The sequence below is a fragment of the Aspergillus melleus genome (assembly GCF_016097325.1).
Source record: "Aspergillus melleus strain CBS 546.65 chromosome Unknown contig3, whole genome shotgun sequence".
In the NCBI taxonomy this organism is placed as follows: Eukaryota; Fungi; Ascomycota; class Eurotiomycetes; order Eurotiales; family Aspergillaceae; genus Aspergillus; species Aspergillus melleus.
This window is the reverse complement of record NW_025763372.1, coordinates 413,905-426,931: the sequence shown is the minus strand read 5'-3', so window position 1 is coordinate 426,931 and position 13,027 is coordinate 413,905. Positions and strand designations below refer to the sequence as shown.

Here is a 13,027-nt window from a genome sequence, read left to right as displayed (position 1 = left end):
GTTCAGAATAACCTGAGGTGTGCAGGCGCCATGACGGCCATTGTCCTTGCCGTCAAACACCCAAATATAAATTTCTATGTAGTCGACAAGGATACATCTATTATTAATGCATGGAATTCTGAGAGCATCCCAATCTTCGAGCCTGGATTGGAAGAACTCCTTTTCGATAAGCGATCAGAAAGACTGAACACACACTGCCAGGCAGCGTTCCCATCGAGGAAACTGCGAAATATCACATTCTCACCGGAAATCCAAGAATGTGTTGCAAAGGCGCAAATGGTGTTTCTCTGTGTAGGCACGCCTTCGTGCGCTAGCGTTCGTATCCCAGCTCTCATACAACGTGATGATTAATCTAACTTCAATATGTTAAAGAATGGGGACAATGTCCAGACCCTGGATGTCGCCAACTTAGAAATTGCCGTGCAAATCATTGCAAAGGTGTCCAGTGGCCACAAAATCATAGTGCAAAAAAGCACGACGCCGTGCGGCACGGCCCACAATATCTCGAGGATGGTTAGCCTATTCTGACATATACCAGTTGAATACTCAGGTTGTAACAAGTTCGCTTACTATTTGGCAACTGCTAGCTAAAACAATCTGCATCTACTGATGCCTCTTTTGATGTGATATCGAATCCTGAGTTTCTGGCTCAGGGGAGCGCTATCCACGACCTTCTCTACCCGAAGCGCGTGATTATCGGTCATATCGGCTCCGGTCTCAACAAAGATCTACCCGATGCGGTAACGATGCTGATAAATTTATACACCCCTTGGGTTCAGCCCGACCGGATCATCACAATGGATGCGTGGTCATCCGAGCTTTCGAAAATAGCTTCAAATGCATTTGTAGCACAACGGATAAGTAGTATCAATTCCCTAAGTCTGGTTTGTGAAGCCACAAATGCCAATATCAAACATGTTTCTCGGGCAGTTGGGGCTGATCCGCGGATTGGACCATTATCACTTCGTGCAGGCTTTGGCTTTGGAGGGTCATGCCTACACAAAGATGTCTGCTGCTTGATATATCTCGCCCGTGAGCTCGGTTTAATTGAGGTGTGTGAGTACTGGAAAGCGGTGATTCGGACGAATGTTTACCAAAACCGTCACATATCGCGCCGCGTTATGTCCTGCCTTTCTGGTCGAGTGACGGAAAATTCTGTTGCTGTCCTCGGTTTCTCGTTTAAAGAAAATACTAGTGATACTCGAAACTCGACTGCGATAACGTTTGTTCAGGATCTTCTTCGAAATGGCATAAGCGTTAACATTTACGATCCGCGGGTCATGAAGGATCAGATTAAAACAGCTCTGGGTCTTACAACTGGACACAACGCTGTCGTGGTAGCTGATGATATTGAAACAGCTTGCGTGGGATGCAATGCTATTGTGCTACATACTGCGTGGAGTGAATTCAGCAGATCTCATATACCGTGGGGGCGCATTGCCGACCGGATGAAAGGGCCGAAGATCTTTCTTGATGCATGCGGAACTGTTGAACTATGCGCGATGAGATCGCATGGTTTTGACATACTGGAGATTGGGAAGAAATACTAAAACGAACTGAGGATTATACGTTCATATCGCGACCCGATGGATGGCGGAGCGTTCTTGGTGTGACATAGGGGAGGGGGGTTGCGAAGATGTCGCAAAAAAGGCCATATATAACCTATCTGTGAAGGACTTTGGTAGGTTATTGTAGCTGTTCTTATAGCAATGTGGACAATTTCAACTTGTAACAGGTGCTTGCCACTCATCTTTCTAACAAAGTATTTATTAAGCTCCTTATTATAATAACAGATGTTGTAGGTTAAAGGCTAGTTAAACTTTTGTATTACTAGAACCTACCCTCTACCTTGTCTGCCAGCATATATACTGATCTTTGTGCTTATTCCTCTCTACCAACAGAGGAGTCTACGTCAAGTGTCATATTCTATGCTCAGACCGGCAAATTCCACTGAGATGTCGTTTCCGCCTTTTCCCATGTGGCTCACTTCGGATTGTTCCTGTATCCGTGGGTCATTTCTTCACGGAGCATCCCATTGTTCGCACGCTCGGCTAACAGATGTGATCAGTTTGTCTGCACAGCTTAAATATGCTGTGAATCACTATATTTCATTCTCTCTCTATCTTTCTACCTTTCAACCTCTACTCCTCTGCTTTTCTACCATTCTATGTCTACACGCCACTACTATCAGTCAAGATGTTTCATAACTGGACCTCTATTGTCGGCCTCATTCTGCTGCTTCTCGTCTTTGTGGACGCCGGCCATCCTCTCTGGGAGGCCTCGACTAAGATCAAGCGTGCCGTTCCGTTTGATCTCAATTCGCTGACCACCACAACCTGGCCTGGCGGTGCTGTTATGTACTGCTGGGAAAGTGAAGCCACGCGGAATGCACTTGTCGGACATTTCCGCCATGCCACCAATCTTTGGGCTGCGGCTGGGTTGCCCGAGACTCGGTTCCGTTTTGTCGAGTTCCCGTTGGAGGAGTGTATGAGAGACCGCCGCAATTCGCTAGTCATCCATAGGACCCCTGGGTCTCTCGAGTTCTCGACAACCGTCGGCAAGTATGTTGGTCCTGTCAGTGAGCTCATCCCAGGGCCTCTTGCCTTTTTCAATGATAAGAGGGAACCTGTCGATCGTGGCCGAGGATCAAATACCATTGCGGAGAAAATCGTCCATGAAATCGGACACATCTTTGGCTTGTTCCATGAACATCAAAACCCCTATTTTTGGTACGATCCGTCTGACTTTCGGATCTATTGCGAAAATATCGAAGGATTCCAGCAAGCAACCGCACATTTAACCCACGAGCAAATCTGGGGTGAGAATGGGGTCTGTGTTAATCAACTCGCGGCCCTAGAGCAGGGGTGGCCTACCGTTGCCCATTTCCTTCCGATCCGGGAGCTCACCTATCTCCCTCATGGTCCGGATAATGATGTGGACTGGGACTCGATCATGCTCTACCACAGCAATGTGGGGGCTATTGTGAGCGATGGCAATGATTACACTCTACGCAAAGGTCCTGGGGCACCTGGTATAGCCTATAGAATCAGGGTCAAGCGCTCTCCTAGTCAAAGGGATGTTCAAGCGCTGATTCGTCTCTACGACGCTTCGGACGAGCGAACGCTTCCGCGCCTCTATCACGACCCGCGCAGCGAATATCACACCGCATTCCAGAATTTGCAGAATTTCCAAGTATGCGATTGGCCCCAGGGTGGGCCCAGTGGTGGGTGAGGTTGCAGTTGTCAGGATGGTTATCATGTTGTGTATTTCAACCGGTCTTCCTCCGGAACGTCTGCAGAATTAACAATCGAAGTGTGTTTCTGACAATAGTTAATTGTTCTTTCTACCCGTATCCACTTCTCTGAGCATTTCTAAGTAGTTACTTCACTCCGTTTGGGTCTTGACATTGTCATCGTAAAACCTCGGACATAGTAGTGAAACCAAATGAATTCAATCTTCGGTATGTTTACTCGCCCTTGCAGAGCTCTCCTTTGGATTTCCAGATTTCAAACTCGAAGTCTGGTTGGAATTCCGTGTAAAGAGTTTCCTAGATGTCCTGTGAGCACATTCTCGACCCAACCTTCGGCATCTGACCACTTACAGGATCGGCGTTCACCTGGGCCGTAAACTTCGCCTCCTTCTCTCCGATCAAGTTCTTGGGAAGACCCGTGCTTTCCACCATGAGTTGAACCTCGCAAGAACGCTCCATTAGAGTGAACAGATAAGCAGCCTCATCCACTGTGCCACCCGTCGTCAAAAGCCCATGGTTTTGAAGCACCATGACCCGACCAGTGTCACCCAGGGCCTCGGCAATTCGCACCCCCTCCTCAGCCCCCAGGACAACTCCGCCAAATGCCTTGTAGACGGCCTGGGTGCCCCAGAAGTTGCAGGTGTCCTGATTGATGATGTCGAGTGGACGTCCAAATGTCGACCAGGCCTTACCCGCCGGCGAGTGGGTATGGCAGGCAGCGTGCACGTCGGGTCGCGCTCGGTGAATGGCACTGTGAATCATGAACCCGGCTGCGTTGATGGCCGTCTTATTGCCGCCGATAACCTGGCCGTCCTCGTCAATCTGCACCATGTCGCTGGCCTTGAGCATGCCAAAGTGCTTTCCCATACTAGAGCAACGTTAGCGGTTCCCGCATCTCTCCTAAGGACTCAAAGTTGATTGAGACTTACGGGTTGATCCAGAATGTCGACGGGTCAACTGGGTCGCGCACGCTGATATGACCGCTAGTGCCTTCGGTGAAGCCCTTTCGTGCGAATACTCGAAAGGCCCCCGCCATGTGCTCTAGTTGCCATTGTCGTTTCTTGTAGGGGTCGTCGATCTTGGGAATCCCGGGAAACTCGTATCCGCCCGTGGCGAGGGCTGCTTGAGCACCACTGGCCTGCTTGGGGGTTTGTGCAACGGCAGAGATGGAGTGGTTAGCCTCCTCGATAGACTGGGTGATAGCCGTCGCAGTCATATTGGAATAAATGAGGATGTTTAGTGAGTCCTATAGATAGATGCCAGCAACGAAAAGGGAACGAGAAGAGAAGAGAAAGTAGTTTAAGCATGGCTAACTTTCAAGCGACTTGCAAATGCAAGCAGCTCTAATAACCTCGAATCTTCCGCCACCGAGAATAGTGACTGACGCATGATGGTTGGTGGTGGGCGGGCAGAAATGCAATGCCTTCTTGAACAACGGCAGGTCACGCCGACGCTGTGAGGCAAGCAACTCCGACACCTGCCGTCCTGTCCTTCTCCACCTCATCCTCCCGACCATCTCATCTTCATTCAACTTCCACCGGAGCTGCCTTCCATCTTCATCTCTCCATGACATACCTCTACTCTGGCATGTGACATGCTGCAACTGGTCTTTGTATGTACAGTCGGTGGCTCCGATCATACCATCTATGTCCGCGCCAAATCGTCCTCGAAAGTGCACCAAAACGTTTACGGGATGTTGGGCCTGTCGCGCCCGGAAAATCAAGTGCGATGAAGAGAACCCATCGTGTCCTCAGTGCTATGACAAGAATCTCAGTTGCGAGGGCTACTCGGCCCGCCTCCAGTGGCTCACCCCCGTCACCGGCAGCCGAGGACTCCACTCTCAGTCCCTGTCCGAGGGCTCCATGAGCCAATCTCTCCGACGCCTTCTTCCCGCAGGTAAATGTCTCTCATTCGATATTTACAGATGAATTCCCTGCTGATGCATGTACCTTAGAACCTCTTCGCTCCACGCTGCACTTGGACCAAATAGACGGCATTCTACGCTATCTTGACTCGCTAGAATCGGTGATCAATCACGGCCGTGAAGATGTCAGTGCCAGCATCCAGAACTTTGGTTTCTTCAGCCTTGCCACTGCACCCTGCTCATCTCTTGCTGATAACTCCGGCTGCGCGGCACCTAGTCTACCCAAGGCGCTCTCGCTTGCGGACGATTACGACTTGTTCTTCGACCCAGGGTCAACGTTGACAAGCTCAGAGCCCTGTGGTGATAATCCCGAAATAGAGGCCGCATGGAACCTATGTACCCTTCATGATGAACACGAGCTGCCTTTGGATTTTCCGCCGCGGCAAGATTTAGCTGCCCCGGACATGCCACCGACCATCATCCCGGTAAAATTGCGCAAGCTTTACTAACTCCCGCCAATTGGCTAGAGAACCTGGCAGTTCCCTCCCAAGAAAAGCTACTGATGGGCCACTACAGAAACCGAGTCGTAAATTTGTTTTGCGTAATAGACAATGCTATAAGTCCGTGGAAGACGATACACCTGCCCAGGGTGTTGCAATGCGCTGGCGAACTGAGCTTTGGGGGCACCACCACGCGCATCCGCAACGCATTGAGCCAAACGTTACTTTCCATCAGTGCGTTCTATCTATCCAATGACTATCGAGCTCGCCAGAAGCGGCGACATGGGGCACGGTCGCTTCGCGATACCGATGTGATGCCATTGGGCTCCTCAAATACGCCGTTGTGACCCCTAGACGACAGGGCTATTCATATTGACACAATCCAGCGCTCCAAGGAATTATTTCCTAAATGGTAATGACTGGCGCTTCCGGCACAGCCGTAGAGGTAATGCTGTCAGGAGAAGATGAACAATGCTAGGTCGCTTTGGGGATCAGCTGGCGCGGTGTCAGAAATTACACCGTAGTGCGGCAGTGTCGGAGTTAATTGATTTCCAACGCTCAACCGGACACCGTCTAATCTTGTTGGCTGATAAACCTCGCGCGGTGTCAAACGCGAAATTTTAGCGCCTGACACCGCCGCACCAGTTTCTGACACCGCGCCAACTGCGTGGCCTGGTCTAGGCAGAGACCAACTTTCGTCTCCACATGGCGGTCGATTGCGCTCTGATATAATCATGTAAATATGGAGTTGGCATCCCCTGCCAGGCTCTCCTCACCAGCAATATATATGCACCTACAATACGCAACCTATTGTGGACGGCAAAAATGCTTGAATATGCGGATCCGAACGCAGTCCCTAATGATTGGCGCACGAGACAGCCAGGCTGCGCCATTTGGTGCATCATTGCAATACCTCGTGTAATTCTGTTAATCATATCTTATGGCCTCCTCTACATCTTCAGTCCTCTACGCCCAAACACCCAGTGGACCTACACACAGGCTCTTCGGACACAGCTCATCAAAACCGTCTTTATCATCATCAGAGAAATCGGCTTCACCCAATCGCTGACACTGGAAGCCGGGGAAACGGGTGATAAATGGGTGACTATCAATCCAGCTGCGGCGAGTGCATACCGTGGGCCATTTGCCAGCAACCAGAATGTTAAGCCGGAAGTTATTGGAGGGACTTGGTATCCAGATGTACCACCATTGCCAAAACAGCAGTCAGACGGCTGCGATAACAATGATGATAACAGTGTTGTCGTCCTGTCTTTTCATTCTGGATCATTCCTGTGGCTGACAGGACGGCCAGAAGATTCTGGGGATGTTGCTGGAATGATCAACGAAGCACTGGGTCCCAATACACGCTCATTCTGGCCTCAATATCGGCTTGTAGGGGACAAGAAAACCCTGGCCGGTTACCCAGCACCCATGCAAGATGCGATCACTGCGTACATATATCTCGTCAAAGATCTCGGCATCTCCCCGCGCCGCATCGTTCTTGCTGGCGATTCTTCTGGTGCCACCATCGCACTGGCTCTCGTGCGCTACCTAGGACTCTTCAACACGCTCGTCCCGTCGCAGGACGCTGATGTCGAATCAGCTTTTGATCTTGCCAGCCTCCCACTGCCCCGGGTATGCCTTATGTTCTCGCCATCGCTCGAGTACTCTCTGGAAGGTGACAAATCCGCTATCCTACGAAACCGAAATTGCAAAACGGACTATGTCGACGCTCCGCTGATGGCGTGGGGAGCAACAGCTATCGCACCGCCGGAAATTGTGCGGCTGGATGATCCATATCTGTCACCGGCGCTGTATCCGTTTGCGACGCCTGTGGCGCTATTTGTGCAGGCAGGAGGCGCCGAGGTGCTTTGTGATAGTGCCAGGGGTGCCGCGGAGCGGTATCGCGCCATACCGGGGAATGTGGTTGAGCATTTGGAGGTGTCAGATACGCCGCATGATGTATATGCTGCTGGGGCGCTTCTGGGGTGGAAGAAAGAGCAACAGGAGACTATTTCTGCGGCGGCGAGCTTTGTGAGAAGGCATCTACGATCTACATGAAGAGTTGACTCGTGGATATACTTTATATATTCAAGGGTAAGCGTCTAGCTTCAAATTATCTAGTATGTCCACCACTGATCTGTGTAGCACACGCCGTAACAGCGCGATGACTGGAGTTGTGGCACTCGAGTGGTCTGGAACTTCGGATAACTATCCAATTGATTGATATTGGATCATAGGATACCGTGCTGAGCTCAAAAGCATGGATAGATATATTGTCCAAGGGCTTATGGCAGGTGTGGAGTCGAACATTGTGCAAAAGTATACCCGAGGCCATAAACGTGAATTTGGTGAAAGCATGAAGTTCAGATTTGACAAGGAAGAGCTGTGTAGAAGAATGAAAGGTGTTTTTATGCCCTCCCCCCGACCGCCACGGTAGTCGTCCATTGGTTGTCTGTTTGGCATGGGCGAAGGATTGTCAAACGAGGACAACCAGGCCAATGTGCAAGGCCAGGACTGTGAGTGCAGCACGTTGGGCATATGCAGGTATGATGGCTTGTTTTGACCAACCCAATTGGCAGCTCTAGAAAGCTTGAGTCCCGCTAACGCGTACTAACAACAAACGGAATTGCCAGGTTTCCTGCCTACGTGAGCTTAGCGTATGCCGCCGATATCATAGGATTCAACAAGTGCTTATCAGCTGGAGGAGTGTTGGCTAAAAGCGCGTTGCTGATAGGCTCTTCCCCAAAGGCCAGGGTTAGTGGAATATGGGTGCTAAGATACTCTGCCCCACTTCGTCCCAGCCTTGTGTGATAGGTATCAAAACTGACTCGTATCTGGATTAGCTCAGATACTGGAAAACTCGTTGCTCAACTGTTTGCACGGGGAATCGTTCCATGGAATAATAGCAATGGCCGTTGACCACGCGCATAGAAATGATTAACTATGTATCTGTTGCTCATTAGGTTTCCAATTGTAAAATCCCCAGCCACACTCGGTGGATCCCATATACAGCCCCGCCATGGTATATTCACATTCGGTCGTTCACTAATTCTGGCCCCCAAATAATGACAATAATAGGTGAGCCGGGCTTCCTTTATTCCGGATTATAAGATGGGGAGTAAGCCTTCAGACTCCATCAAGCTCCGCTCTTCTCTAACCACTTACTCCTGTCCTCATCCTATCGAAGATGGCAAAATCCAGTCCCGAACACCGGTTTGAAGTCCGGGAAATTCAAACAAAAGAAGAATACGCCCGTCTGGTTGACGTCCTCTGGACTGCCAATTTCCAGCCCTACAAGTACCGTCCTCCCTGTCCAACTATGCCGCCCCTTCCTAAGGCATACTCTACCCGCCAATCTAACATTTACAACACGTCCACAGTCCTATCTTCACAGCCGTCCATCCCGTAACAGGGCACTCGGCTTCGGACAGAAAAGCAGACAAAGCATTTGATGCTGAAATCCGCTGGGCCGCTCACATAAAGAATCCAGCGTCGCACTTTATTTACGTTCTTGATCTACACACAGGCCGGGTTGCAGGTGGATGCGAATGGCTCATCTTCCATGAAAATCCTTTTCCGCATGGACCGCAGAAGATCCCATGTACTTGGTACCCCGAAGGCTCGGAAAGAGCCGAATATACTAGTGCCTTCTTGTCTCAAGTGTTTTTCTATCGCATGTCCTGGTTCAAGAGACCCCATGCCGGTATGTCGTACCTCTTCCCGCTATTATCCTCATTTGCATTTGCTAACGTGACTTTTATGAGGGTACAGGCGTCAATGCCATGGGCGTGCATCCCGATTACCGTCGGCGTGGCGTAGGCAGGCTGCTCATGCAATGGGGTCACGAGCGGATCGATGAGTTGGGGTACGAGAGCTTCATTGAAGGGAGCCCGATGGGACGGTGGCTGTACGAGGAATTTGGGTATCGACGCGTGGTTAGTTTGCATGTTGATTTGGACAAAAGAAATCCGAGTGAGGAGTGGTCGAGATTGTTACATGAGTGTCGTCCACCAGCGATATTGTTGCTATGGAGGCCCCCTAGAGGAAGCTGGGATGGGAACGTGCCGGACGGCCCATGGGCGGTTGAGGACGGGACATGGAAGTAAGAGTTTTCCAAGGGTTCAGCCCCTGCGCAAGGTAAATAGCTCCGGGGGGGGGGGGGGGGTCATACGCATCACCATGTCATTGTCGTAGACCCGGCGGAGTATGTACAGTGTACAGAATCTATCTCATTTATGAACGACTTAGACTATAAACGTTTGATCGGCCACTTCCGCAGAAAAGTACGCCATAAGTTTTCAAGTCCCTCCCGTGCTGTTTTCTTTCCCCTTCTTTTCTTTTTCCACTTTGCTAGTGCGGACTGTTTCTCATGGACTACGCCATTTCAACGAACGATGAAGGCCTCAAGATGCACGGGTTCTCGGAGTGGTCATCGATCAAGTTGGTTAACATTACTGATTGTCGTAGCCTGTCCCCGAAATACGGACGAAATGATGACCTTTGTTTTCTGTCTGATTTTATTGTCTTTTACCAGGAAAAGTAATCGATCGGTGACGGAAGTGCTAGAGCGTTGCGAGCTATTATCCACTACCATAGTATGGTCCACCGATGGAAAGATCCCTTGTATGCAATGTCATCCCAGATCGTCTATAGTTAATTCTCTTGCAGCTTGTTTTCTCATCGGGACCACCTCCAGAATCTAAGACTCGGGCGACTCAAACTCGGCTCCACCAGACGTGAAGGCATTAAATATTCACACTAGATCAACAAAAAGCAGCGCATACGAGTACGAAGCCCATCGGCATTTGAGATGATTCGACATCAAGGCAGTCCCGCATGATTAAACCAAACCCCACACCTTTTCCCCGGGTAAACCCCGCAAAGAACAATGCATACCTCTTGGCGTGGGCTTCAAGGGGACCCTTGATTTGATAGTGAGGCACTTTCTCCTCTCCTGCGGTCTGCAGAGAGAGAAATTAATAGCCGACGAGAGCCAGATCATTAGCCGTATCCTCACTCGAGAATGCATTTATACTCCAGAATTTTCCAACAGTCCAACGGTTTTTCCAACGTGGGAACTACCCTGATCAGTCCATGACCATGAAGTACTCAGCGCAATCACTGTTATTGCTCTTTCCAATTATTTCGGCGCTTGGTCATCAGCCAATCCAGCATGACCCTCTTATCATTCAATTGAAACCTCAAAACACTCCAACCCGTGAACTCGTTTCTCTCGATGGCCTTTGGTCCTTCGCCCTCGCGGAGGGTAACAGTAGCTCCTCGCCCTGGACATCAACCCTCCCACATGGTCTCGAATGTCCTGTTCCAGCATCATACAATGATATCTTTGTTGACCGCAAGATCCACGATCATGTAGGTTGGGTCTACTATCAGCGACAAGTGAAGGTACCACGCGGCTGGTCACAAGAGCGATATCTGGTCCGCGCGGAGGCCGCAACACACCAGGGGCAGATTTATATCAATGATGAGCTGGTCGCAGAGCATCAAGGCGGGTATACACCCTTTGAAGCGGACATCACAGACCTCGTTTCTGCGGGTGGCACATTCCGTCTGACAATTGCGGTCAACAACGAGCTAACGCTCCAAACGATTCCGCCGGGGCGGATTGAGGTGACCGAGGGACTTGGAAAACGAGTGCAGTCCTACCAGCATGACTTTTATAACTATGCAGGGCTGGCCAGATCGGTGTGGCTTTATTCCGTACCCAAAGATCAATTTATTCGGGACGTTACGGTCGTGACTGGCGTTGAAGATGGGAGTGGAGTCTTGAATTATACTGTCGATGTATCTGATAAGACGACGGGGGAGGTACGAATCTCTGTGCTCGATGAGACTGGAGCCAACGTATCGAGTGCATCTGGGGCTCAGGGAGAGGCCGTCATTGAGTCAGTTCATCTTTGGCAACCCGGTGCTGCCTACCTGTACCAGTTTGTGGTCAGTATCGTTGATGTATCCAACGAGGATGCAGTCATCGACACATATACGATCCCCGTGGGTGTACGTACTGTCAAGGTCCAGGGACGGCAATTCCTCATCAACGACAAACCATTCTATTTCACGGGATTTGGAAGACACGAGGACACGGCCGTCCGCGGCAAAGGTCACGACCAGGCATACATGGTCCATGATTTCCAGCTCATGGACTGGATCGGCGCCAACTCGTTCCGTACCTCGCATTACCCCTACGCAGAAGAAGTTATGGAATTTGCGGACCGACACGGAATCGTCGTTATTGACGAAACGCCTGCCGTGGGCCTATCGTTATCTATGGCAGCTGGCACCTCATCCAATGCCAACTCGGACATCTCCACCTTCTCCCCGGAAGGAATAAACAACCAGACACGGAAGGCGCACGAGCAAGCGATTCGAGAGCTAGTCGCTCGGGACAAGAACTACGCCAGCGTCGTTATGTGGTCGATTGCAAACGAACCGGCCTCACAGGAAGAAGGGGCCCGCGAATACTTCAAGCCCTTGGTTGAATTAACACACGAATTGGATCCTGCACATCGCCCCGTTGGCTTCGCGAATATGATTGCCGCGACATACGAGCTCGATAAGATATCTGATTTATTTGACGTGCTATGCCTCAACCGGTATGCGGGATGGTACACGCAAACTGGCGATCTAGAGGAAGCAGAAATCGCGCTAGAGAAGGAGTTGCGTGGTTGGGAACGGAAACTTGAGAAACCGATTATCATGACCGAGTATGGAGCGGACACGCTCAGCGGTCTACATTCCGTTCTGGCGACTCCGTGGAGCGAAGAGTACCAGACGAAGTTCTTGGAGATGTATCATCGCGTCTTTGACCGGATTGAGTCGATTGTGGGAGAGCAGGTGTGGAATTTTGCCGATTTTCAGACGGCAGTTGGGATCACTCGAGTGGATGGAAATAAGAAGGGCGTGTTCACGAGGGATCGGAAGCCCAAGGCAGCAGCTCATACTTTGAAGACGAGGTGGAAGGGCTCAAAGCGCAAGTAAGACTGAAGGATCTACTCCGTATGTAGTCGGTCCACTTTACTCAGAGGGAACGGAAACTCTATATAGTGTGTTGGGCCTCTAGCTCTACCTGAGATGTTTTACTGCTTGCTAGCCCTAAAGGAGCACGACATATACTATAGAGCATTTTTGGCTTTTCCTGGCTCCGGTATCCAGGATTCAAGGGCCTTTGCCCCAACATTATATCAAATAATTAAACAGGTTCTTGTGGGCACAGTCAGGGCCGTAGCTGGCCCGGTGTCAGGATTTACCTAGTGCGGTGGTGTCAGGCGCTAAATCTCCGCGTCTGACACCGTGCGAGGTTTTTCCGCCGCAGGGCTTCCATATTAGGATACCAAGAAAGAACTTACTCCAATGATGCGAGAACAATGCTGACACCATCTAAAGCCCTCT

General features: G+C 50.4%; 6 protein-coding genes across 6 annotated transcripts; 5 read left to right on the top strand and 1 right to left on the bottom strand.

Annotated features, from left to right (window-relative positions):
- Positions 1-2,196: 2,196 nt before the first annotated feature.
- Positions 2,197-3,231, top strand: LDX57_005151 (uncharacterized protein; the record flags this gene model as incomplete). The annotated part of the gene is made up of 1 exon (XM_046086829.1): positions 2,197-3,231. One exon carries the CDS (start codon positions 2,197-2,199, stop codon positions 3,229-3,231), a length of 1,035 nt encoding a protein of 344 aa, XP_045942795.1.
- Positions 3,232-3,466: 235 nt separating this feature from the next.
- On the bottom strand, positions 3,467-4,466 carry LDX57_005150 (uncharacterized protein; the record flags this gene model as incomplete). The annotated part of the gene is made up of 3 exons (XM_046086828.1): positions 3,467-3,547; positions 3,602-4,118; positions 4,180-4,466. 3 exons carry the CDS (start codon positions 4,464-4,466, stop codon positions 3,467-3,469), a joined length of 885 nt encoding a protein of 294 aa, XP_045942794.1.
- Positions 4,467-4,896: 430 nt separating this feature from the next.
- ARG81 (Zn(II)2Cys6 transcription factor domain-containing protein) lies at positions 4,897-5,623 on the top strand (the record flags this gene model as incomplete). The annotated part of the gene is made up of 2 exons (XM_046086827.1): positions 4,897-5,146; positions 5,205-5,623. 2 exons carry the CDS (start codon positions 4,897-4,899, stop codon positions 5,621-5,623), a joined length of 669 nt encoding a protein of 222 aa, XP_045942793.1.
- Positions 5,624-6,439: 816 nt separating this feature from the next.
- Positions 6,440-7,675, top strand: LDX57_005148 (uncharacterized protein; the record flags this gene model as incomplete). The annotated part of the gene is made up of 1 exon (XM_046086826.1): positions 6,440-7,675. The coding sequence occupies one exon, from the start codon at positions 6,440-6,442 to the stop codon at positions 7,673-7,675; it is 1,236 nt and encodes a 411-aa protein (XP_045942792.1).
- A 1,129-nt stretch (positions 7,676-8,804) lies between these two features.
- On the top strand, positions 8,805-9,723 carry LDX57_005147 (putative GNAT family acetyltransferase; the record flags this gene model as incomplete). The annotated part of the gene is made up of 3 exons (XM_046086825.1): positions 8,805-8,914; positions 8,998-9,320; positions 9,389-9,723. 3 exons carry the CDS (start codon positions 8,805-8,807, stop codon positions 9,721-9,723), a joined length of 768 nt encoding a protein of 255 aa, XP_045942791.1.
- Positions 9,724-10,711: 988 nt separating this feature from the next.
- Positions 10,712-12,617, top strand: LDX57_005146 (uncharacterized protein; the record flags this gene model as incomplete). Its single annotated transcript, XM_046086824.1, has 1 exon — positions 10,712-12,617. One exon carries the CDS (start codon positions 10,712-10,714, stop codon positions 12,614-12,616), a length of 1,905 nt encoding a protein of 634 aa, XP_045942790.1. The 3' UTR covers position 12,617.
- Between the last annotated feature and the right edge of the window lie 410 nt (positions 12,618-13,027).